Source organism: Eulemur rufifrons, chromosome 2 (genome assembly GCF_041146395.1).
Source record: "Eulemur rufifrons isolate Redbay chromosome 2, OSU_ERuf_1, whole genome shotgun sequence".
NCBI classification, from domain to species: Eukaryota; Metazoa; Chordata; class Mammalia; order Primates; family Lemuridae; genus Eulemur; species Eulemur rufifrons.
Genome location: NC_090984.1, coordinates 91,965,531 through 91,991,980, shown reverse-complemented (window position 1 = coordinate 91,991,980; position 26,450 = coordinate 91,965,531). Strand labels below are relative to the sequence as shown.

At 38.0% G+C, this 26,450-nt stretch overlaps 1 protein-coding gene across 4 annotated transcripts in view; it reads left to right on the top strand.

Moving 5' to 3' along the window:
• The window catches only part of PPP2R5E (protein phosphatase 2 regulatory subunit B'epsilon), a 138,344-nt gene that overhangs the window by 70,253 nt on the left and 41,641 nt on the right, over positions 1-26,450 (top strand). For all 4 annotated transcript variants that reach the window (XM_069487370.1, XM_069487359.1, XM_069487349.1 and 1 more), the window contains exon 3: positions 95-291. In XM_069487370.1, coding sequence (XP_069343471.1) covers positions 95-291 — 197 coding nt within the window. The remainder of the gene's footprint in view (positions 1-94; positions 292-26,450) is intronic.

Below are 26,450 nucleotides of genomic sequence, written 5' to 3'. Positions count from 1 at the left end.
TTTTTTGAGCTTGCTTTTGAAGTAACTTTCACAGAGAATTCCTGTTACCTGGAAATTGATGACAGACTTACACCATTTCCTTTTTTTTTCTTAGACGTTCCATCCTCAGAGCAGCCTGAACTGTTCCTAAAGAAACTTCAGCAGTGCTGTGTCATTTTTGACTTCATGGACACGCTATCTGATCTTAAAATGAAAGAATACAAGCGCTCCACTCTTAATGAACTGGTGGACTACATTACAATAAGCAGAGGCTGTTTGACAGAGCAGACTTACCCTGAAGTAGTTAGAATGGTGAGTTTCTTTTTTTCGCCGCGGACACTTTTAAGCATCTTCCATAGCGACTCACAGGTGTATTTATTGCAGAGTGAGGTCATTGGAGGTCACCTCCACAAATGAGAGCCAACCTTCTGAGAGCTAAGCAAAAGCAGTCAACACAATACTAGAATTTGAAGAGCATGATTTCATGAGAATGAAATCCAGAACTTTCAACTACCAACAGTATTGAAGCAATCAATGACTTCAAAATATGAAGCCAAGATTGCCTGGGTATTATTGGATTTCTGGCTTTGGGGAAAAAAAGACACAGGAAAGTAAAAGTTTTAGATTTGTGTTTAAAAAATATTCAAGTCTGTTGGATGTCTTGATATTTCTTTCCTTACTCACTGTGGTGTATTAGAAATGGCTTTATGCTTAATAAAATTGTGATTTGTAGAATCTAATTAAGGCCTCTCTTGGCTTTGTAACTAATCCTTCTCTTTATAATTTCTTTGAAATCAGGGGTGATGCCTTTCATGATTTTTGAACAGTGTCTTACACTTTGTGTGGTCATTAGGAGTTACAAGAGGAAACATTATTAGCCTAATGAGTAATTATGTTCTTATTGTGTCAACAATTATATTAGTTTTTCAAACACTGAGCCAAAATATGATATTCTATTAGATTTCTGTGGGAGGGTTGCCTTCCTTGGCATCCTAGGAGATCTTGGATCTAGAGAGTACATGCTATTTGCGGGTGGGCTGCGGGAGGTGGCTGGTCTACTGACTTGTGAAATTAAGCCACAGAGATCCAAAAGGGTCAGTGCCTCATTGGGAAGCCCACTGGGGCATCTAGCACACTCTCTGTGTAGTGCTGGACATCTATATAGCCTTTCTATTTAGCTCTTACCATTTGTATTCAGCCAATGCAGAAAAGAGACATTTGTGATAGAGTAGATATGGTTAAAAATTATAGTTCAGATTTGGGAAGGGGCTTGATGATCTCAGCTTGAAAACCTATGACTGATGTTTGAAGGTATTTTCAAAACATTGCCCAATATATTCTTCAGATCCATGTCTGAATTTGTATTGGTTTTGTTGTTAATTTACAGGAATGTAGTGCTAGGATGTTGTATAGGTTAATAGTTATCATTGTGGCTCTTGAGCAGTGCTTCTCAACCAGGGGTGATTTTGCTTTACAGGGGACTTTTGGCAATCTCTAGAGACATTTTTGGTAGTCACAACCAGATGTGGGAGGAGGGTGCTACCAGCATCCAGTGGGAGAGGCTAGGGTTGCTGCTAAAAAACATTTTACAATGCACAAGACAACCCCCACTGTAAAGAATTATCTGGCCCCAAATGTCAATAATGCCACTGTTGAGAAACCCTGCTCTTGAGTTTGCATGTTATCTAAACCTCTAAACCCGATACTTAGGATCTTCTCTAGCCTACCTGCCCTCTGCAGAGCACAGTTCCTGGTTTTAGCTTACCTGTATCCTCAGCCAACAGCAGTATCCACTGTTTATAACTTTTTTCGATATCTTTCCATGGGTAGTTAATGAGTATATAAGCATATATAAACATATATATATATAAATATTGTTTTTTGTAAGCACGCAAATGGTGGTATGCTATTCACACTTTTTGTACCTTGCTTTTTCCACTTAGCAATATGTATCAGTACATATAAAGTTGCCTCATTCTTTTTACAGCTGCATGATACATCTTATGTGCATGTACCATATTTAAGCAGTACCCTGTCAGTATCCTCATACACACATCAGTTTGCCCTTGTGTGAGAACATCTGTGTATTTGTTTGTTTATTTTTGAAGATTTTATTTTTTAGAGTAGTTTTAGGTTCACAGCAAATTGAGAGGAAGATACAGAGATTTCCCATATACCCCTGTCCCCACACATGCACAGCTTCCCCCATTATCAACATCCCCTACCAGAGTAGTACATTTGTGACAGTTGATGAACCTTCATTGACACATCATTATCACCCAAAGTTCACAGTTTACATTGGGGTTTACTCTTGGTGTTGTACATTCTATGGGTTTGGACAAATGTATAATGTATAACTTATAGCCACCATTATAGTATCAGAGTATTTTCACTGCTCTAAAAATCCTTTATGCCCCACCTTCTCATTGCCCAGCACCTCCAACTCCCTGGCAACCAGTGATCTTTTTACTGTATTCACAGTTTTGCTTTTTCCAGAATGTCTTATTATTGGAATCACACAGTGGTGATACACTCTTTTCAGATTGGCTTCTTTTACTTAGTACCACATACTTAAGGTTCTTCCATGTCTTTTCATGGCGCAATAGCTCATTTCTTTTCAGTGTTGAGTAATATTTTATTGGATAGTTTATCCATTCACCTACTGAAGGACATCTTAGTTGCTTCCAAGTTTGGCAATTATGAATAAAGCTGCCATAAACATCCATCTGCACGTTTTTGTGTGTGCATAAGTTTTCCACTCTTTGGGGTGAATACCAAGGAGTGCAATTGTTATATGGTAAGAGTTTAAGAAGTATGTTTAATTTTGTAAGAAACTGCCAAACTGTCTTCCAAAGAGGCAGTACCATTTTGCATTGCACTCAAGCAATGAATGAGAATTCTTTTTATCCCTGTTTCTTAGATCTTGATGTATTCCCCACCTTCCCACCTCTAACTGTAATTCTCATTTTCCCTTCAAGGGCTGGCTTAAAGTGCTGCTGTTGTTTGTTGAAAAAGTCTAGTGCTTTCTCCTTCCTTCAGTTCCTCTGCATCTTGGCAAACCACTCTTTTGGAATTTGTTCATTTGTTACTTTTTCTCCTTCTACACATTTATCTGATTTTTCTGATTAGACTATAAGCACTTTGTGTCCTGTACATCTCTATGGCTCCTTAATGCCTTCTTGCCCAGGTCTACTTGAAATTTGTTGTATGAGTGAATGAATTCCCTCCTAAAATATAGGCATTTCAAGCTCTCAAATTATGATTAAGATATTGAATGTCATTGGATTATGTAGATTTTAAACCTAGTGTTTAGCATAATCCACAAATGCTTTCATTCTTAAGAACCAGCATGGTCCTAAACCAGCTTTGGTCTCCTAAGGAAAACCATTTTCTCTTCTCCCTCATTCCCTCACTCCCCAGCCAAAGAAAATAGAGACTGCTATCATTTGTTATGTGTTTCAAAATATACTTGAGCCTTACTTTAGGAGGTGTTGAATCTGTAGTACACATTTAGAAAATTAACTTTCTAGATGGTAGTTTAGGGTTCTTGGAAGTATAATTTATTTTTTGTATCTGGTGATTTGTGAAATTGTTAACTACTAATTTTGTATGGTACTTAAACAACCTGGGACATTTATAGAGAAGGAAGTATTGTGATAGAGTAGAAAGGGAAAAAAGCCTTTGGGAGCCAGCTCTGGCCATAACTTATTTGCTGCATCAATGTGAGCAAGTTATTTTATCTTTGGGGCCCTCAGTTTTTGTGTAGTGGTAAGAGGTACATAGGGTCAGGGGAGGGTGGCTATACATTCTCCCACCCCCACCCATAAATAATTCCACATAAGTAACATGGCTGTGCATTTCTTTGTACATCATCGTTCTCACCATCTCAAAAATGCATACAGTCTAAAAAATGTGTGCTACTGCTCTGTGAGAAGCATTGGAACCAAGCCCCACTTGGTGCACCCTACTCCTTTCCATTTTGCCACCTTTAAGCCCCTGTATATAGAAATTCTGGCGCTGCTCAACTTTCCTCGTTTGTATCATACCTGCGTTTTGGGGATTTTGTGAGGATTAGTGATGATATATGTAAAGCTCTTGGAACAGTCACTAACACATGGCAGATATTCAATAAATACTACTATTCTTATGTTTTGGTGATTTTGTGATTAGATACTTGATTTTACAATCATTAATGGAACTCACAGTTCCTGTCTGTGTAGTTAAAATGCCCTACCAGCGAGATGTATTGTGTTCCGTTGTCTCATTGGTTCTCAAATTCTGTAATTCCTAGTTGATCCTGCCTGTTGCACTGTCATTGTTCCCACCTATTCTTTCTTGTTACTATAAAACAAAACTACTTCACTAGGATTAGTGAGGGAAATGGTAGTGCTTTTAATGAAATATCAAAGAAGTGATAGCAGGGTTTTACAAACCGGGATAAGTAATGACTTGCGATAACATGTTCCAGCATTAATACCAAAAGCCTTTGATCCAACCTGATGGGACCTATACTTGGAGAGTTGGTATTTCTGTTAGTGGAAGAAAAGAGTGATGAATGAAAGTAATCTATGAGTTGTAGAAACTATTTTTAACATTTAAATTAAGTCTGGATACCACTTGCAAACTGCTAGAATTAAGAAAGAAAAGCAACTCTTTTATTTGCAAACAAAATACAGGCATACCTAGTTTTATTGCATTTCACAGGATACTGTGGTGTTGGTTTTTTTTTTTTTAAACAAAATGAAGATTTGTGGCAACCCTGCATCAAGCAAGTCTATTGGTGCCATTTTTCAAATACCATGTTCTCACTTCATATCTCTGTGTCATGTATTGGCAATAATTCTCACAACATTTGAAACCTTTTCATTATATCTGTTATGGTGAGCTGTGGGCAGTGGTCTTTAAAATTACTATTGTAATTATTTTGGGGCACCATGAACTGTGCCCCTTTATGACAGCAAACTTAATAAAATGTGTGTGTTCTAACTGCTCCACCAACTGACTGTTCTCCATTTCTCTCCCTCTCCTAAAGTTTTCCTATTATTTCCTGAGACACAACTATATTGAAATTAGGCGAGTTAATAACCTTAGCCTCTAAGTGTTCAAGTGAAAGGAAGAGTCTCATGTCTCTCACTTTAAATCAAAAGCTAGAAACGGTTAAGCTTATTTAGGCATGTTGAAAGCCAAGATAGACCAAAAGCTAGGCCTCTTGTGCCAAAAACAGCAAAGTTGTGAATGCAAAGGAAAAGTTCTTAAAAGAAATTAACACATTAATTGCCGCATGAGTTGTATGTAACTCACGCTAGTTTTGAGCCCGGGGCCTCATGAAGCTGTATGAATATGTATGTATGAATATATATGAAGCTGTATGAATATGAATATGTAACTCACACGTCTGTTCACCTCAGGAGCCAAGAGAACTATTTTTCAAGTTGCCTATAACTCACACACAGAAAACAATAAAAAATAACAAATTTTTAATTAAATTAGAAAGGATAATTTTCTTTTTGAAGTTTTTCTTCTATTCTCGTAATAAAACACTGTGGACTCAAGGGAAAAAATTTTTTTTCTAGTATGGCAGTCAATGTCTTAAAAGAGCTACTCTAGTGAACACATGAGTGACGAGAAAGTGAAACAGCCTATTGCTGATGCGGAGAAAGTTTTAGTGGTCTGGATAAAAGATCAAATCAGCCACAACATTGCCTTAAGCCAAAACCTAATCCAGAGTGAGGCCCTAAGTCTCTTTAATTCTGTGACGGCTGAGATTGGCGAGGAAGCTGCAGAGGAAAAGTTGGAAGCTTGCAGAGGTTGGTTCCTGAGATTTGAGGAAAGAAGTCACCTCCATAACATAAAAGTGCAAGGTGAAGCAGCAAGTGCTGATGTAGAAGTTGGCAGTAAGTTGTGTAGATCTAGCTAAGATCATCAATGAAGGTGGCCATACTATAAACAGATTTTCAATGTAGACAAAACAGCCTTCTATTGGAAGAAGATGCCATCTAGGACTTCTGTTGCTAGAGAGGAGAAGTCATTGCCTGGCACCAAACCTTTAAAGGCCAGGCTGACTCTCTTATTAGGGGCTAATGTAGCTGGTGACTTTAAGTTGAAGCCCATGCTCATTTACCATTCCAAAAAACCTTGGGCCTCTAAGAATTATTCTAAATCTAGCCTGCCTATGCTCTATAAATAGAACACCAAAGCCTAGATGACAATACATCTGTTTACAGCATTGTTTACTAAGTATTTCAATCCCACTACTGCTCAGAAAAATAGATTCCTTTCAAAATATTACTGCTCTTTGACAGTGCACCTGGTCACCCAAGAGCTGTGATGGAGATGTACAAAGAAATGAATGATTTCATGCCTGTTAGCACAACATCTGTTCTGTAGTTAATGGATCAAGAAGTAATTTTGACTTTCAAGTCTTTTTTTTTTTTTTTTTTTTTTTTGTTGAGACAGAGTCTCACTTTGTTGCCCAGGCTAGAGTGAGTGCCGTGGCGTCAGCTTAGCTCACAGCAACCTCAGACTCCTCGGCTTAAGCGATCCTACTGCCTCAGCCTCCCGAGTAGCTGGGACTACAAGCATGCGCCACTATGCCCGGCTAATTTTTTCTATATAGATTTTTAGTTGTCCATATAATGTCTTTCTATTTTTAGTAGAGACGGGGTCTCGCTTAGGCTGGTCTCGAACTCCTGACCTTGAGCAATCCACCCGCCTCGGCCTCCCAGAGTGCTAGGATTACAGGCGTGAGCCACCGCGCCCGGCCTCAAGTCTTAATATTTAAGAAATATATTTTGTAAGGCTGTAGCTGCCATACATAGTGATTCCTCTGATGTATCTGGGCAAAGTGAATTAAAAACCTTCCAGAAAACATTCACCATTCTAGATGCCATTAAGAACATTTGTGATTTATGGGAGGAGGTCAAAATATCAACCTTAACAGGAGTTTGGAAGAAGTTGATTCCAGCCCTCATGGATGACTTTGAGGGATTGAAGACTTTAGTAGAGGGAGTAACTGCAGATGTGATAGAAAAGCAAGATAACTAGAATTAGAAATGGAGTCTGAAGATGTGACCGAATTGCTCCAATTCTCATAATAAAACTGGAACAGATGAAGAGTTGCTTTTTGTTGTTGTTGTTTATTTGAGACAGGGTCTTGCTGTGTTGCCCAGATGGTCTTAAATTCCTGGGCTTAGGTGATCCTCCTGTCTGAACCTCCAGAGAAGCTGGGATTCAAGCACAGGCTACTGTGCCCAGCAGGAGTTGCTTCTTATAGATAAGCAAAGAAAATGGTTTGATTCCTAAAGATGCTATGAACATTGTTGAATGACAGCAAAGGATTTAGAATATTCTGTAAACTTAGTTGATAAAACAGTGGCAGGGTTTGAGAGGAATGACTCCAATTTTGAAAGAATTTGTACTGTGGGTAAAATACTGTCAAAGAACATCTCATGCTACAGAGAAATCTTTGATGAAAGGAAGAGGTAATTGAAGCTACAAATTTCATTGTTGTCTTATTTTAAGAAATTACCCCAGCCACTCCACCTTTCAGCAGCCAGCACTCTGATCAGTCAGCATCCATCAACATCAAGGGCAAGACCCTCTACCAACAAAAAAGATTACAACTTGCTGAAGGCTCAGATGATTATTAGTAGTTTTTGCCAATAAAATATTTTAAAATTAAGGTCTATCCATTTTTCTAGACATAATGCTATCACACGTTTAATAGATTATAGTGTAAACATAAATTTTATACGCACTAGGAAACCAAAAAATTCGCATGACTTACTTTATTGCAATACTTGCTTTATCGTGGAACTGAACCCACAATATGTCTGAGATTGCCTGTAAAGCAAGATAGCCCATAACTTACCTGTATAAAAATAGTGTGGGATAGTAGAAAGAGCCCCAGACAGAGAATATGGAAGGCACTGTCCTCATTTCTCATCTTCTACTTTACTAATGGTGAGGTCTTGGACAAGTAATTTCTTCTCTAAGCTTCAGTTTCTCCTATTGTCAATGAAGGGAGTTGAGAATGATCTCTCACATCCTTCCAGCTCTGAAAACTGCCAACTGTGTTGATCAACACAGTCTAAGAAATTTTCAGTGGATTCTGCCTTTCTTAAAAGTTTATAAACCATTGGAAAGTAGCTTGTTTCATGTGTGTCTCATGGGGTCATATCTGATAGAAAAATGAAGAATCAGTACTTTCAGTTCCTTTAGGCCTTGCTTTATTCTGGTTTGCATCATCTCAAGTGTCAAGGTTCTGTCCTTTAGGTATATTTTTTTACCACGTTATGCTAATGTTGTCTTTTTGATTTTGTTGCCATGTATCCATTTGAAAGATTTCTTAGAATTTCTGGCTTTCCAAGTCTTGTGTAAATTTTTATTTACCTGAACTTGAACTCTGTATGTTTTATATTTTTTATATTTGTGCATCTGTTTTCTCAAAAATGTTTCTTTTGGTGATACTTCAAGTGTGAGATGAAGTCTTGTTGGTGAAGACGTTGTTTTAGTTAGTTAATTCCAGGTAATGTTTAAGTGACTTAGTGTCACACTTTTATATTATTAGGGTCTTACTTTGCCAACAAGCTCCCAGTCAGATAGAGAGAATACTCATGTGAACAAATAAGACAATGTCATATGTGTACTCATAAAGTATGTACAAGTGTACAGGCAAGGAAGGAGTAGAGGGAAGTGAAGGTAGGTAGGGTGTGGCCTTACAATCCATTTACAATTTCTTAGACTGTGTTGATCAAAAGAGTTGGAAGGTAGGAAGGCCTTATGGAATGAGTATAGCCTGAGTAGGGTATTAAAGGATGAATGTTTTTTTTTCAGGTGGCTGTGAACTAGTGTTGAAATAAGAGAATTATGTGATACAAAGAATTCCCAAGCAGTGCTGTGTTGTAGCAGCATTAAGCCTGTTTGTTTTGGGGAGTGGGAGGAGGTGGATGGTGGCAGTTGAAGGTGTGGATGTGGGCCAGAGTCTGAAGGAACCTCGCAGACAATAGATAACCATTGAACGGTTCTATATGGGGGAGTGACATGGCCAGATTTGTATTTTAATGGCAGTGGGGCAGAGAGATTGGCAGAGGCTGAAATTGAAGGCAGAAAGGAATCACTTAATGGGACTGTTGTATTGGAGAAGTTGTGGAGGGCCTAAGCCAGCCGCAGGTGTGGAAATGGAGAAGAGAGGATGACACTTAGGAGGTAAAACGGAAGCCACTTAGCATTCTGTGGATGTTTGAAGTGAGAGAGAGGAAGGAGTCTTGGAGAGCTTTGGCAGTTAGGAATTTTGGGATGCTGCTGTTTGAGAAAGGCACAGCAGTAGGGAGAGCAAGTTTTGGATGGAAGCTGAGGAGTTGATCTTTGATGTGTTAACATTGAGGTTCCTACAGGAGACCTAGATGTGGAAAGTAGGAGATGGAGATCAGTAGTTATGATAATGGGGGTAGGGCTGGGGAGAGCAAGAACAATGATGCAGCTCTGGATGATTCCGGAGAATAACTGTGTTTCAGTGCAGTGGTACAGGTGGCAGCTAGTGGGTTGAGGAGTGGATAAAGTATGAGGAAGTTGAGATAATGGCTAGAGATAATGATTGCTCACACATTGGGTATACTGTTCTCACTGGAGTAAAATCCTATCACTTTTCTTCTACAACAGGTATACAACCATGTCACACTGGTCATTTGCTATTATTATTTTTATATTTCATCTTTCTGACTTGGCTTTTCCTAGTTTCAGAGTCTGCCCCACTCTCAATCTCTGATTAAATCTCTGTATCCCTCAAGTCATAGAATATGTGATTTTCCAAAGCTAATGTAGTTTTAAGCTAAAATATGTCCACTGGGTTTTCCTTCTTTTCTGTTGAGATCTTTTCTTGAGTCCTTTATTGTTTCTTGGCCACCATTAGCTTTGTTTTGTCCCACTTTCAAATTATATCCTGTCACTTGGTTATCCAAGTGCTTTATCTTTTATACATTCTTTGATTTAACTAGAAATCACAGCTCTGGTTAGTCTCTTAATAAAATAATATGCTTTTTGTAGAAAATTATGAAGTCGCAATTAAAGATCTCAGAGTCTGCCTACACATACTCTCAGGAGTACTTTGTTAATTTCACTACATGCTTTATTAGCTGAAGGAGAGAGAGTTTTTTTTTCCCATAAAATAGCATCTACCTAAAAGTAGCCTTGGGATGATAACTTATCAGGGTAAAATATAACATTTCCGTTTTTCGTCTTCTTGTATCTGATAAGTAATATAACTACATTAGTCCCCCTTTACCCACGGGAGATATGTTCCTAGACCCACAATGGATACCTGAGCAGATAGTACTGAACCCTACTAAGTTTTTTTTCTATACATACATACCTATGATAAAATTTAATTTATAAATCAGGCACAATGAGAGAATAACGACTAATAATAAAATAGAACACCTATAACAAAATACTGTAATAAAATTTATGTGAATGTGATGTCTCTCTCTCAAATTATCTTATTGTTCTTACACCATGGGTAACTAAAACTGTGGGAAACAAAACCATGGACTAGGAGGGACTATTGACTGCATCTTGGCCAGAATTTGCCTTGGAGGTGACTCTTTCGGTCCAAAGGAGATAAGAACTGTAGGTGTGAGTTAGTAGCAAAAGAGCAACTGGGAGTGGCTGGGTGCAGGTGGATAGTTTATAAGATTAGAAATACAAACAATGGAAGAGAACTGAGTGATATTTGAGAAAGGCATTTAATAAGCAACGTTATTGGGAAATTTGGAGGATAGGGTAAGTCTAAAAGATAGAACCTGAGAATTAGACTAGAAATTAAAGAATTCCTTGGTGTACAGGAAAGAATTTAAGGCTATGATAATGAAGATTACCAAAAGAAATTTTTAAAACGAAATCAGGAAAAATTCACTGCTCAAGGTTAGGTGCAGATTATTAGCATTTGTAATTTCTCAAAGGTAGAGAAACTGGCCTGTACTTTGTTATTTTCTTAATTATCACCTTAAACTGTCACTCTCTGCTACTCCAGTTAATGCTCATTTAATAATTTTTATTTAGATCTTAGAGTGCTCTTAGATTGATTTCATGGGTTCACTAAATCCCTTTATGTTTACTGCAAAATTTTATGTTGTATGTATTTTTGTGGGAGAAAATCACTTGCTTATGCTTAAATGTTCAAAGGTATAGCTAACTGCAGAACAGTTTAAGGCAGATTTTACCATGTCTTCAGTAAACATCTATGCTGCTGAGTTGGAAAATACGAGATTGGAAAGGAGCAGAGTCCTCCCATTTATGGCAGTAACTAAAGAGGAAAAATGAAGCTGTTAAAATGATTTTTACCAATGAAACCATTTGGATTTTGGATTTTTCTCTGTGGGAAGGTTTTTGGTAGTGTTTCAGTTTCTCAAATACATGTGTGACTGTTCAGATTTTCTGTTTTATCTTGTGTTAGTTTCAGTAGGTTGTTCTAATAGTTATGCAGTTTAGAATCATGGCCATATGCTTAATCCTTAGAGGAGTTTTGCAGAGGTATGTACGAATGGAAGAAGATCGCCAGCACCTGTACTCCATTGTTAGCAGTATAATAATCTGCAGCAACTATGTTGTATGAGTTAATTCAATCTCCACAGCAACCCTGTGAGATAGGTAGTATCATTATAGATATCATTTTATAGATAATATAAAGCAAGTAGAGGGAAGTTAAGAAACTTGTCCAAAGCCATGACCTGGGTAACTGGGTAACTGAGATGTGAACCCAGGCAGTCTGGCTCCAGAGCCCATACTCTTAACTGCTATGCCATAATGCTCCCCTGGAGTCATTCTTTCTAGTAGGAATGAGGAAAAAAATCCTAAAGATTGTATTCTTGTCTCTGTACTGTGTTTTTTCCTAGACTAGCTCTTCTAAGTACTAAAAAGGTCTTTGATTAAGCCCTTCTCTGTATCTTTTTGCTGCTTCTGATGAGGTCAGACCACAGTGTGCTCTGGGGTTAAAATGTTCTCTTTTTGCCTAGGAAAATAGTTTCCTCTGCCCTCCTTTTCCCCTACCACCTCGCTGCCCTTTATAAGAGCTTTACATTGCCTTTGTGTTATTCTTGAATTGTTATCTTTGCTTCTTAACCTTTTCTCCCACCCTATCACTCCCCTCCCAGTATGGAAGAGAATGTGGTGATTGAGGGGCTAGGAGGGGCCTGGGGGGGGTGCTGTATAGTTCACAACTCCCTTCTCCGCTCCCTCCCAGCTACAGTCCCCGAAATGATCCTATCCCCTAAGTTCATGTGCTCCTCCATGCTCCTTCAATCCCTCTCTCACCATTTCAAGTTCCAAAGAACAGGCTCCTCTCCCAGATGTCCTCCTCATATAGTGATGCTGGCTTGCACTGTAGAGGTACCCCACCTTTGCTGCCTTGTTTGTGGTTGAACTGCTTGAATTCATAAGAGACTCATCAAAATGCAAAGTGCCAGGGCATGAATTTAGAGTGTTAAAATCACTGCCCAGTGGATAGCTGTATATATTTGAGCTGTGCCTTCTCTCCCTGCAGGCGAGCTATATGGACAGCCAAGGAATCCTTAAGTTGCTTGGTCAGACTGAATTTGAGGCCAGGGGAGTTAGTTAGATGATTTGAACATTCCTCCATCTCCATCATGAACCCCCTAATCCTTGGAAGCACTTACGTATGTACATCCTGCTTCTCCTTTTTGTTGTCCTTTCTGGATCAGTGGTATAGACAGACAGGCCTGAACCCAATTTGTCCACTTACTTAGCTTTATGATCTTGGGCAAGTCTCAACCCTCTAAGCTTGTTACTTCATTGTAACTTTTTAAGGTTACTGGGAAAATTAAATTGTGAAAAATGCTTAGCACAATGGTAAGTATATGAAGTAGCTATAGTTATTTATGGTACCACCTCCAACATCTCTGATAGACTTACCTTTTTCTTTAGATGGATTCATATGTTTTTCTAGTTACAATGAGGTTTTGCTAGCTTGAAAGTTCTTTTGTCCTTTAAGATGACTTTCCATACTTTTTTTTGGGACAATTGATTTTAAACTTACTCTCTGGGAAATTTTATTTTCATCTTTTCTGGGGAGAACTCCCTGTAAATCTGCATGTCCATGTCTTTATAATTATATACACATTTGTATATATACTGCCTTTAGTTCATCTAAATAATTTTTTTCCTGATAGATTTGCATATTTATATCCCTATTATATTGATAATTTGCCATTTCTCTCCTGCACAAATTCTCTCTTAAGGAATCTGACAGGGATCCTAAAGTGTTTAGTCTTAATTTAAATGTGCTAAAGAGAGGTTTTCACTCAGGAAGCAAGTGAACTACTCATTGCTATTTGCTTCATTTACAAGCTGTAGTCCTTCTGGCTTAACTGCTTTAAAGATTATTGAGAGTTTTTAATATACTTAGAATTGTTTGACAGCTGTGACTTGTCTAGCGCTGATATATCCAATAATATCATCTCACTGTAATGAGAATGCTTCCCCCTTCCCGCTAATAGCTGGCAGCAGAAAGCAGCCGTGCCAAACCTTTTTGGCACCAGGGACCAGTTTCATAGAAGACAGTTTTTCTAGGGGACGGTTGGTGGGTGGGGGAGATAGGGTGCAGGCGGGGGCGGAGCTCAGGCCATGATGCGAATGATGGGGAATGTCAAAGCTGAGGTAGTGGCTAGTGGCCCTGGGGGTTGGGGACCGCAGAGTTACAGTACTGCACTCAAGTTTTGCTTTCTCTTTTCTCCAATCTTTTAATTTAACCTTGAAGCTGCAAATTTGGTTTAGAGGTATAAGCAATGCTTCTGGAAAAATCTGCCAAGAAAATGGATGAAAAAGTAGGAAATATTTCCTGTGACATGTACAACGTGGGCGTTGGATAATCCTAGCACTTGGTATTAGTTTGTACCATTTGGCTTTTTCTGTACCAAGGAGACACAGAAATGAGAGAGAGGGGTTTATTGGTTGATTCTCTAAGGAGAAAGCTGGTTATACCACAGTTGTGCATTATTAGCAGGAAAAGCTGAGAAAACATGTGTCCTCGATGTGAAATTCTCAGAGACAGTAATGCTTGAGGCAAGAATTTGGCACGAAAACAATGAGCAGGTCTTTTCCAGGAGGTAGTTGGCTGATCTGTAGATGAGAACAAGAAGAGATAGGCTATCTAGTGACTTCTGAGGAGCAAGTTGCCTCTGAAAAGTGAGGGAGAAGATAAGGGACTTTTAGAGTAAAAATGCAATTTCAGTGTGGGCATGTGGGGTGGCCCAGCAGTGGAGGAGGGAAACTAGAAGGGTTCTGGCAGGGAGGAGCATGCCAAGGAGGGTGAGGGGTAACAGGTACAAGAAAGAATGTTTCCGAGTAGAAACAGGACCGGTTATAATTATTTGCTAAGATGAGAGCAAGTATATTTTTTGACAGGATAAGCAAGCTCTATTGGAGAATACGGTATTTCCAACCTTTCAGAAATGTAGGTAGCAAATAGGGAGTGGGGGCTGGGCAGATAGTGTTGGGTAGTTAATGGGCTGCTTTACCATACTGTGGAATGGCCCTACCCGCAGAAGTTAAGGCCTTTCAGAGAATAGGGTAAAACGCCGTCTGGGATGAGGCAAGCCTCTTCCTTTTTAGGGACTTTTGGCTTTTTCTCTTAGGAAAATTAGAAAAATTTGTTAAGCTTAGGCAGTAGAGAAAGCGTTGGGAAGCTGAGTTTTGTTTTTGTGCCACCTTTAATAACAGATTGGGAAATCTGTTATATCCTGTTCTGGAAAGTAAGAGTAGTTATTTTAGGGGCAAAATAATCAGAAGGCAATGATGATTAAATGCACATTTAAACTGTAAGCTAACAGAGCGGGTGGTTAGGTCCTGCCCCTAGAGCCTTCTCTTGGTTTCGTAAAGAGGAATTTACACTCACACTCCTGTGCCCACCCTCCCTCCCATCGCAAGATGAGGCCAGCTATGTGTCACCCAGGGAGGGCTGTCTGTTCAGTCCTCCCCAGAAGTGGCATATTTTATCCAACCTGTTAGGAAGCACTAGTATTGGGGTAAGGAGGAATGATATTAATGAACGATGGACAGAATCTATGGTCAGATGTAGGTCAGGTGTGTGTTAATTACTCACCAGCTAGCTCAGGGATTTGTTTTGCTAATGAAAGGGCACAGAGACAGAGACCACAGAACGAGATAGTGACAGTTTTGGCGGTGTTTCCTGTTTATTTTTAGTGATTTCAATTAAGAACACATAATCAGTGGTCAGAAACATACATCAGGAGCCTCAAGTGTTTTGTCTGTGCTTTTAAAAAAATTCACAATTCAAGAGGCTTAATTTTTCTTTCAGTTTTAGCTGATTTTGAACCATAAAGTGTTCAAAGCAGATGTTTAGAATTTGTGTTCTCAAAAAGCCCTGTGTTGGTATTGTTTTATCGACTTGTGCGCTTTGGCTTTTACACAAATCACTTAATTTGCCAGTTTTTGTAACTTTCTGGGACTCAGGGATCCACAGTTCACAAACAATGAAATGCAGCAAAGCCCTGGTATCACGTGGCTAGCCTGTGTGGGGCAGGAGTGCTTGACTGCCAACGCCAGCAGTACGAGGGCCTGCGCTGATTTATACACCGTAAGCACTGTGACTATTGCAGTGTTTACACCTCTATTTTTGGATTCTAAGATTTAATATCAACAGTCTTCACTTTTGGATTCACTCTCACATTTCCAATTTTGGAGAGAGTGCAATATAGTTGTCTCCGTGTGAAATATCATTTCCTGTGATCATTTTGTGTGGGTATAACAGACTCAAAAGATAATTAATTTCACATTACTGTCACCATTTCAGCAGGTAAAAAGTCGCCTCTTATTTTATGCAAAGTTTAATCTTGAAATAGGAGCCTAACGGGAGTGGAGGGTTCGTTGTCGGAATTTGTGGGTAATAACGGTGAAGAGGCAGGGAAGGGTTTGGGTTATAGAGAGCTTGGCAAGCTAAGTAGAGGAGGTTAGACTTAATCTTGTAGATAGTGAGCAGTGAGTTGTAAGGATTTTTGAACAGGAGGTGAAATGTAAATGATGTTCTTACTTTTCTTTTTCCAGCCACTACAAAGAAAGCTGTGCTCTGTTAAGGAGGATTAGGCTGGGAGATTTAACCCAGGATGGCCTTTGACATAGGACTGTTGCCTTAGTCTTGTCAGATGGTAGGCAAAGGAAGAGGAAATGAAGGATTTCTAAAGGGAACTCCCCATCTCCTATATTCCTCCCCCCGCCCCCATGCTCTCACAGAAAAGAAAAAAAAAAAAAAACACCACCCATGGTTTCATTATTTAAATTCAGTCATTACTCACATTTTCACCAATTTCTTCCTAGTCTGTATTTTTATATGATTTTTTTCTCTTAAAAATTGTTAAAAAAATTTAGATATACTTAACACGCAATCAGATTTGAAGAATGGGTCTTAAGCAGTGGACATTCAATGAATTTAACAATTGTGTATACTGGTATAACCTTCACCCTAAAGGAGATCTAGAACATTGCCGTCACCCCAGAAAACTCCCTTGTACTCCTTTCCTATTTTTCCTTGTTAAACATTTTTTTCCTAATCTTACTATATATATAAACTTTTAGATTCTGGGTTTTTTTTTTTTATTTCTTTAGCATTATGATGTAAACATCCTTTCATGTAGTTAAATGCCTTTTAAGATGATTATTGTAACGGTTCCTAGTAGTGCATTATTTGGATATTCCATCATTTACTTAGCTGCATTTGAAATTTGGATGTTTAAACAGTTTCCAAATTTCCACCATTAAAAATAATAGTACTACGAGCACCAAAGAGACATTTTGAAGTAATAAATAAAATGACTCTTTGACAAATTGTGTATAGCAGCAGATTACCTACTGAATGGGGAAGGTAGAAGGAGAATTCTCTTTCAGGGATAAGTGGAGGCCAGTGAGGATGAGATTGGTTTTGACCAGACTGAATTTGAGATGCTAGGGAGATGTCTAAGCTGCTCTGTAATGTAGCTGGAAATAAAGAAATTAAGGGTGTCCATGTGCCTGGACACAGAGGTCAGAGTGGACAAGGTGATAGAGAACTGATTATTGAGAGAAGAGCAACATAGCAAGGATCAAGCCTTGCTTTACTTTGAGTTCTAGTGCTGCTTTTTTGGGGGTGGGGGGTGGCGTGGGGTAGAGATTTGTGTCCTTGTTCATTGGATGAAATCATGACTTGGGGGCATTCATTTGAATTCTATATTTAGTATCCCCAGATCCTGAATTTGCTTTATTTTTCTATTTTGCTCTGTACTAGGACCTACTAATGTAGTGTTAGTGCTAATTCTGAGAAAGAAAACTGATGTGGAGAGCTCTCATTTTACCTTGGCTAAGATTAGAGCAACTGCCATTTGGTTTTCTTGCGCTTTTTCCCGCTAAAAAGAGATGGACATATTTGCATAAGCAAATTAATTACTTGAATTACCAGAAGTTACTGGAGAATGTAATAATTAATAGGGAGTAATCACTAACTTTTGAGTAAATATATATTGTAGATTCAACACATGCATATATTTACTTCCTTTACTCCTTGAAATCTCACCAAAATTACTGAAAATAAATAAATAAAACCCCCAAGAACAAAGCAAAGTGGAGAGGAGATCTCAGAAGCAACCTTTTGGAAGCTAGGAAGCAAATGAACAGTGGTCACTGCTTGGTCCATCAGAGAAAGCTGAACCTGAAGCAGCAGCAAGGGGAGTCTGAAAATAGCTAACTCACATGCACAACTCCAAGGAGCTTCAGATAGAGCTCTCAAAGTAAGGGTGTATGGGGGTGAAAACAGGAGATTTGCTTTTAAAGTCTGTATAAGAAGTAGCTAGAACTCCTGATTCCACTCCACTTTCCCCAAACCAGGTAGCCATATAACTGCTCCTCCCAAATCCCAGCAAAAGACTGAAGGTTAACTCTCTGGAGAGGCTAATATTTTGAAGTGGGAATCTGGACTTGGGGACATCAGTCACAGCTGAGAGCAGTGGGCACCTTTCAGAAAGTAGGAGACCACGTTGAATGGGAGATCCTCAACCCATTCAGTGCCCAGATACCTTATGCCCTCTCATCTAGGGATAGATGATTCTTCGCTGGAGAATCAAATAAGACATAAAGAGAAAAGACATAAAGACACAAAGGAGAGTTTGGGGTGGGAGTGTGAAAGGATGATGGTGGTAAGAAATTAGCCCAGCCAATCACACTATAGGCGAGCCCACTGGTCAGTCAGTGCCACTTTCTCCTATAGAGTCTCCATTTAAAGTATGACTGAATGTGGCCCTGTGGTTAAGAGCATAGACTCTCTGGGTTTGGGTCCTCTCTCCTGACACTATACTGACAATACCGTTAATTAGTTTTACCTGATTTTGACCTTTGTATAAATGGAATCAAACAGTATATGTATTTTTTTGGAGGGAGAATCGGGTTTCTTTTACTCAATATTATAGGTATGAGATGCATCCAACTTGTTCTGAAGAGCTATAGTTTATTTATTTTCATGCTATTTAATATCCCATTATATACATATATTTATTTACCTTTTTTATTATCTGATGAACATTTAGGTTGCTTCCAGTTTGCAGCTATTATGAATTCTCCTTTATTAACTTTCTTATATTAGTTTGGCATTAATGATCACTGTACATGGAGGGGGCCAGCTCAAATCTTTCTTTTTTAAAAATCTTTCTTTTCCCCTCTACCCGCCACCAGTCTCTTTTCTTTTTCTCTTTTTATGTCTTCTGATGAACATGCTGCAGATCTAGGAGAGTGGGACAAAAGATAAAATTCTCTCCTTTACTCGGCTCCTCCTTTTTGTCCCCTTATAATGAAATGCTGACGTATTCCTCAAAAACACTACCTATATTTTCATTTGTTCTGTATTCAAATTCCATTGATTCTCTATTCTTTTTTTTTTTTTTTAAGTGACAGAATTCTTAAGTCTCATGATTCTGTATTCTTGATCTCTCTTGGACAGATTCCCTTCCTCCGTATGGTTGGCAGTGCTTTGCTCTTCTAGAAACTCAGTGTCTAAAGGGACCAAATTATTTGCAGAAACAATCAGTATATGTTAAATCCAGTTATGCCAATTCATCATAACAATTATCAAATAAATGCTTCTATTGCTACCAACAGCAGTTGCAGCAACGAGAACATTTTTTTGTCTTTGTTAATCCGTCTTTGTTAATCCCGTACTCTACTGGGAACAGTGTGTGTTCCCAGTAGAGTAAAAAAGAAATACATAATGAAGGAAATATAAGTAAAAATGATGTCTTCCTTGTGAGTTAGGAAAATAATACATGCCCAAGATTTCTATTACTCTAGTATTTATCTTTTGAATATTGGCTATATGTTTAAAAATTCTAATTGGGCAGTGTAAGTTTTTAAACTTTTTTTTTTTTGTTATTCCCTTTCTTCAACTGCCTGTTAAGCTTTTTATCATTTTAAGATGTTCCTTCTGCCTCATTTCAGAAATCAGGTTTAATAGAACAGTTGCTGTGTCCTAGAAAGCCTTGCCAATACAGATTTAAAGTATGACAGTGAATATGTAACAATAATTGGTTGTAATCACTCACTTTAGAAATCTTCTAAATCCTCTTATACATTGCCGGATGTTGTAAAACAAACCTCCCAGCTGTCACAAGTGCATGTTTCTTAGTCACACATAAACAGTGCTCTGTTTTTGGTTCAGTGAATGTTTTCTCAAAGGTGTACAGCTTTGTACACAAAGAAGGTTTTATGATCAAAATGTGGACAACCTTGCTAGAGCGGCTTGGTCACACCTACGTATTAACAGTTATTCCCATAGTCTCCATTGTGCTGCTGCACTTGTGCTAAACAAAGACATTGTGGGTATTGTTTTGGCTGAAGGAATCATGTTTGGAATAATAACTTCTGAAAATTATAATTGTATTGATAATATTACATAGCAATGACAGTTACACACTTAATATGTCAGAGAATATAGCTAGAACTGCAGTGGATGGCCCATAATCTAGGAAATTGTCAAGCTGATTTAAATTCAAATATCTGTTCTTTAGAATTAGGTGCTGAGGATGTGCCTTTATGCTAGAATAAGGGATTTTAATGGTTTCACAAGTTCAGATAACTTTTAAATAGCTGTGTTTATTCACATAGATGGAAAGGTTTAAAAAGACACTTTATACCTAGTCTGAAGTGGAAACTACAGTAGATTTATTGTGGTAATTAAGAGACATAGTTTGACTTTAGAAACAAATTACTGATTGAACTAATAACTATTCTTCTCCTTGTCACCGTAGATCCCTACATACTCAACACGGTTATAAAATTTGTAAAAACAACTATAACCTGGAAAACAACAACTCACATAATGGCCTTATGAGGCTATCACCCACTGGGAAATGATGCCCTATAATAGACATATAAGGACATCAAAGGGGGGAATGATAAGGAAAACCCCCACCTATTACTTAACACAGCAGCCACCTGAGAGCCCCATCCCTCACGGAAGACCCACATCAACATAATACTAACCTCACACCTGGCCCATCAACTAATCTATTACCCGGCACATCAACATAACACTAAACCTATTACCTGACACATCACCATAACACTAAACCTATTACCTGGTGCATCAACATAATACTAACCTATTACCTGAGACATCAACTAACCTGTTACCTGGAGGACATTAGTCACCTGAGACCCCACCCCTTAGATCACCCCCTAACTTAGTAAAAGTGGGAAAAATTGGGTAGATGGGACTCAAAATTTAATGACGAGACCCCTCTAAGCCCACCGACAAATAAACCTTAATTCTCCGACTCTCCGTGTGCCACTCGGTTTGTCCTCGAGAGCACTCACTATAGCACTTACTGTAACAATTTATCATTGATTATTTATCTTTATTATTTAATTTAAAGAGGCTGAGGGTCAGGTTTGAAAGGTTGTCTTTGGGACCATTAGCAATTCTTAAATTTGGTGTTACCAAAAGTAACTTGACATATGCATGTTTTTATTATTCATTATTTTTATGTCAGCAAATTTTGTTAGAATTTTAGTTCTTAATCCTAGAGTTGAATATTTAATACACATTCTAGTGTGTTTGGAAATACTGTTATGTGTCCAAATGTCTGATTTAGAGATTTAAAGTACGGCTTGCTTACATTCTATTTTTTGTTTCATATGTAATTGTTTTTAAAAAATGGCATTCATGGTTAATGTTGATGATTTGCCTATTTTCTTTCAAGATCCACTTTTACCATATCTACTTAAATTCATGTTTCATAATAGCATATTATGAAAATAATACATGATGAACTAGGGTCGACATTGTATTTACTGGGTCCTCCCTGTGGTTGTAAATTGCTTCATTAAATTATTTTGGTTTCTTTTCAAAACATGATGGATTATTGAATGAATGAATGAATAGAATGGATCAGAAAAACTCAGGGATATCATTGAAATTGTTACTTGCATGAGGTCTTAATGTGAATAGTGCTAGAGAAATAATGGCACCTTTTAATTTGCTTGAATGTACTTTTAAAAACATCATTCATAGAGATCTTTTGTAAGATGTAATCTCAAGAAAATTCGTTTTGTAGCTCTGATGCCATTATTTTGTATAGTTCATATGCTTGCAGTATCGCATAATTGTATTGAAAGTATAGCATCACAGACAAAAGGGGAAAAAAACGTTCTTGAGGTGAACTAGTTCATCTACTTTTATCTGAGAGAGACGATACTCAACCATATATTAATAGAAAGTATATTCTAACGCATAGAAAAGATGAATTAAATTGATGTGTTATACTGTGGTACAAGTGGTCCCCCACTCACATTACATGTATCATTTACCAGAGTGCCGTAAATATTAACAAATACATAACTGAAGGAACTTCAAAGGAAATTCAAAGTATTCATTAATTTTTTAAAAAAGTAACTCTCACTGTATTGTCCTTCTATTTTTTTCAGTATTACTCTCGGCAGATATTTGGTGAGTAGCTCCTAGGTGCTAGCGTAGCCACACTGTGTTTTTCTATTATGTACCGACCATTTTCCTTAACAACAACAAAATGTCCACCAGATTCATGGTATAAAATAAGTAGTTTCTATGGAGATAAAGGGGTTGGGGTGGTGAATTATATTTTTCTTTAATAACTTAAATAACTTTAAAACTACAACAGTCATATTTTGCTATTGCAACTCAGAAATTAACTTGTTTAATCAAAATCTGATAAAAATATGTCTAAACAATTCTTCCTCTTGCTCGTTGGGCCATGAACTTGGGAACTTTGTAGTCTCCTCTTTCACATTTGGCCAAGAATTTGGCATTTATTTTTCTGCACCATAGTTAACCTTAGTCAACAGTTAAAGTACTGAAAACTGATAGAGCAGCCAGGCCCTCAAAGCAAGCAGCCATTAGGTTCCAGACCTTGCCTCTTTAGTAGAGGTTCTTAATTAATATTTGTATTCTTTTGGGGTTCTCAGGTTAGCAAATAAAAATACAAGACACCTGGTTAAATCTGAATTTTAAATAGACAATAAATAATTTTTTTAGTGTAAGACTGTCCCAAATACTGCATGGAACAGACTTACACTAAAAAAATTATTTGCCATTTATCTGCAATTCACAGTTAACTGGTGTCCTGTCTTTTATTTGGCAACCTTAGTTATTTCCATTTTTTAAAATTAAAAAAAATTTTTTTAGAGACAGAGTCTAGCTCTGTCACCCTGGCTAGAGTGCAGTGGCATCATCATAGCTCACTACGACCTAAAACTCCTAGGCTCAAATGATCCTCCTGCCTCAGTCTCCTGAGTACCTGAGACTATAGATAGGTGGGCCACCACGCCCAGCTAATTTTTCTACTTTTTGTAGAGACAGGGTCTTGCTCTTGTTTAGGCTGTTCTTGAACTCCTGAGCTCAAGAGATCCGCTTCCCTTGGCCCCCCAGAGTGCAAGGATTACAGGCATGAGCCACTGTGCCGAGCCATTTCCATTTATTTTATATTAGATGCCAGGCATTCAGAGATGAGTAAATAGTTTTTGAGGGCCTCAAAATCTAATTGGGGGAGACAAGAAGGAAGGGATGTGAAGAAAATACCAGAGAGGAGGCATTGCAATAATCAAGATCCTGGGGGTCCAAGCCAGCAGTGGGGATGAAGAAATCGTTATAGTGCCTTGTTAATGCTGAGCAAGGTCATTTTATTTAGAACCAAATGCCCTCAAGGTAGGTAAACAGTGCCTGTGGGTGCCTTTGAGTGGCACTGGCAGGCCAAAAACCTAGGAAGGAGATGATGGGAAGGGAGAGATGAGAAAATGAGAGAGTAATAAAAATGATAAAAAAAAAAAAAATGGGAATGGGGGAAATCAGAGGGAAAAGAGAAATGGAGAAGTCAAGTCCATCCATGGTCTTCAGGGGTGGGAGTGGAGTTATATCAGAGAGAAGGAACCTGAGAGCCCTCTGTGCATGTCATGGCAGTTTCTTACCTTGAAAAGCTAGGAAACTCTTTGCACCTCAGTTTCCTTATTTGTAAGATGAAGGGGCTGGGTGAGATAGTCTCTAACATGATCTGATTTACAAGCTATTCAGTGGAGGCCCAAATACTAGGTTTTCTATCTTTGAAGAGGTGTTATCCAGGTTTTGATACCTTTCCTCCCATCCCCTCAGCTTTGCTCTGTCCTTATTGCTGCTTTTTGGAGGTCAGGCCTTCAAGCCTTTTGTTTGATCCCAACATTCAGTGTTTATTGTAATATCTTTGGGATGAAAATGAATTAGACCACCTCAAAGACATTTATTTTTTAAACTTTTTTTCCCTTTGCACTGACACTGATGTAGTTTAAAATAAAACAGTTGAAAAATAAATCTTTCTAATACACTTTTAAATTTCCTTTTGTTCATTTTTTATAATCCATTTCGGATTGAATAAAATTGAAGGCTTAGGGCTAAAGCCTTATATGTTTTTATAGTAAACGCAGTCTATGACTTTGGAAATACTTGAATACATTTTAATCTAGCCACATAGACTCTTCTCAAAGCTGCTATGTTGTGAGGAATGATGGTGGTGGTTACTTGTGGTCATGATACATTTGCATAAGCATGCAGTGGCCATTACCTATTTAATAATCCATTTAACCCTAGACGATAAATTAAAAGTGACTGCCAGTGATAAAGGAAGATTTAATGGAAGCAAATTTACTATCTAGGGCAGTGGTTTTTAACCATTTTTAGATCTTGGAAGTGTTTTGAAAATCTGATGAAGGTAACTGGCCCTCTTCTTGAATTGGACTCACACACAAACTGTTGAAGATAAGTCAGGGGATTTAGAAACATCCCCCACCTACCCGCCCCCCCCCCCCCCAAGCCCACTGATAGATGACCTGATTTTAAATTCATGATTTTGGACCTCAACTGTACAGTTAAACTGGTCTAGTCATTCAATTCTTAAATCATTCTTTCATGAACTAAGGCATTGTGGGAGGCTCTGATTTTTAACTCTCTTGACAGCACTAATAGTATTGTATAAACAAATTCAAGAGCCCATTTTCATCTTGAAATGAAAAGCATGTCTCACATACTGTATGTCTCTAACTTACGGTTTTTAAAGATTTAAGACTTATTTGGCATGTCCCAAGAGAAATAACCTGGTTTGCCATCCATATACTTCTTGCTTCAATACATCTTTAAATTTCCTTTTAGGTATCCATTTACATTATTTATAGTTATAATCACACAATATTCAATCGCCTGTCTACCTAGATGTTTATTTATAGACTTTCTTTGTGGTTCCATATGGCCATCATCTTTAATGCTGCGCAATATTCCACTGAGTTGATGTACCTCTCTGTTGCTGGACATAAAAGTTATTTCCAATTTTACACTTTTTGGAGAATGTTACAAATGATAGTTTTAAGTTGCTTTTTCAGTCTTGTCTTGGATTAGTTTCTTAGGGTAGATTCTCAGGGTTGGGAGTAATGCCTCCTTCATTAATAACATTTTTATTAAGCACCTGTTATGTGTCAGGCTGGGTCAAAGGCTTGGCCATGATGCTTGATATGCTTTGCCATACTTTCCCAATGTGTGGGAGAACTACTTAACCAGTCAAGTCAGCTCTGAATTGTCTAACCCAATAGACATGTGCCTCCTCATTACTCATCTGGTGAATGTTTAGAAGTAAATGAAATGAAGCATGTCAGGAAGGTAAATTTGAAGAAATGGTAGTGTGTAGCTAAATGAGATGTGGATATTTTTATAACGACCTGCTGTGTGGATTATTTACCCAACTTGGCCTTCTTTTGATGTGGTAACTGAGAGATGAAACTTTGACCGAATCAGAGGATGAGAACACTATGCAGAGCTAAACATCCTTATAAATAACCTAGATTTATTTAAATCACCTAGAAAACTTTAAATTGAATTTTGGTTAAAGCAAAACCATAGTACACAGCTTTATTAATGTATCTAAATTTTTATTTTGTGAATATTTATTGGATGCCTAGTGTGTGCTAGGAAAACAAATATCTTGCCTGTTCTTGATTGGTTCTTGATTAGTGGGGAGAGACAAACACATATGTGAACAGGTAGTTGCTGCGGCATGTGGTGGGCACTGTAAGAGAGTTTATATGTCTAAAAATACAGAGGAGCAGAAGTTTCTGTCCCTTTACCCAGATTTTTTACTATAGGGAAACCTTTCCCCTCCCCACCCTTTCATGGTTTAGTTTTATGTCTTCGGAGAGGAAGAACTCTTATTAGAGAGTATAGTAAATATAAGTAACTTAGTTGGGATGAAAATTCAATTAATTTTTGACATGTATAGTTTAATGAAGATTCAAAGTTGCATAATTAAAGGACCTTTGCCCTTGTGAATTGCGGTATGGCTGGCTGGTTGAAGAGAAGTCATAAGTTGGTGGTTATCTGAAAAGTAACTAGTTTCTTCATCAATATAATTTCTAATAATCTTTGGAAAGGACAGTGGAATTGTGCATGCTGGCATTAGCCATAGCAAAAACATACTCTAATAGCATTTTTTTCTGTCATCTAAACTAAAGAGCAAAAGAGTTGGTCTGCCACCTCTTCTAGAACACTGGAGATCCTGACAGCCGGGGTTCCAGTTGTTAACTCTCCTGGTTACTAACTGTAACTTTGGAACTTAACAACGCCTGTGCTTCTGTTTCCTCAATGGCGAATTGGGAACACTAATAGTACACAATTCGTAAGGCTGCCCAATCCAATATACACTGTTCTGTGCTCATCTTCATCAACCTCTGAGCAGCATTTGTTGCTCTTGACCCCTTCTTCCTTCTTAAAACATTCTTCCTTTCTTAACTCCTGAGATAAATTCTAGTTCTTTTCTTCTACTTCCTGCTCCTTTTCATTTGCTCTTCTTGGCTTTTCTTCTTCTGCCTAATTTCTAAATGTTGGGTGCCCAAGGACCCTTTCCATTCTTTCTATTAATATTTACTTCTTTCCAAGG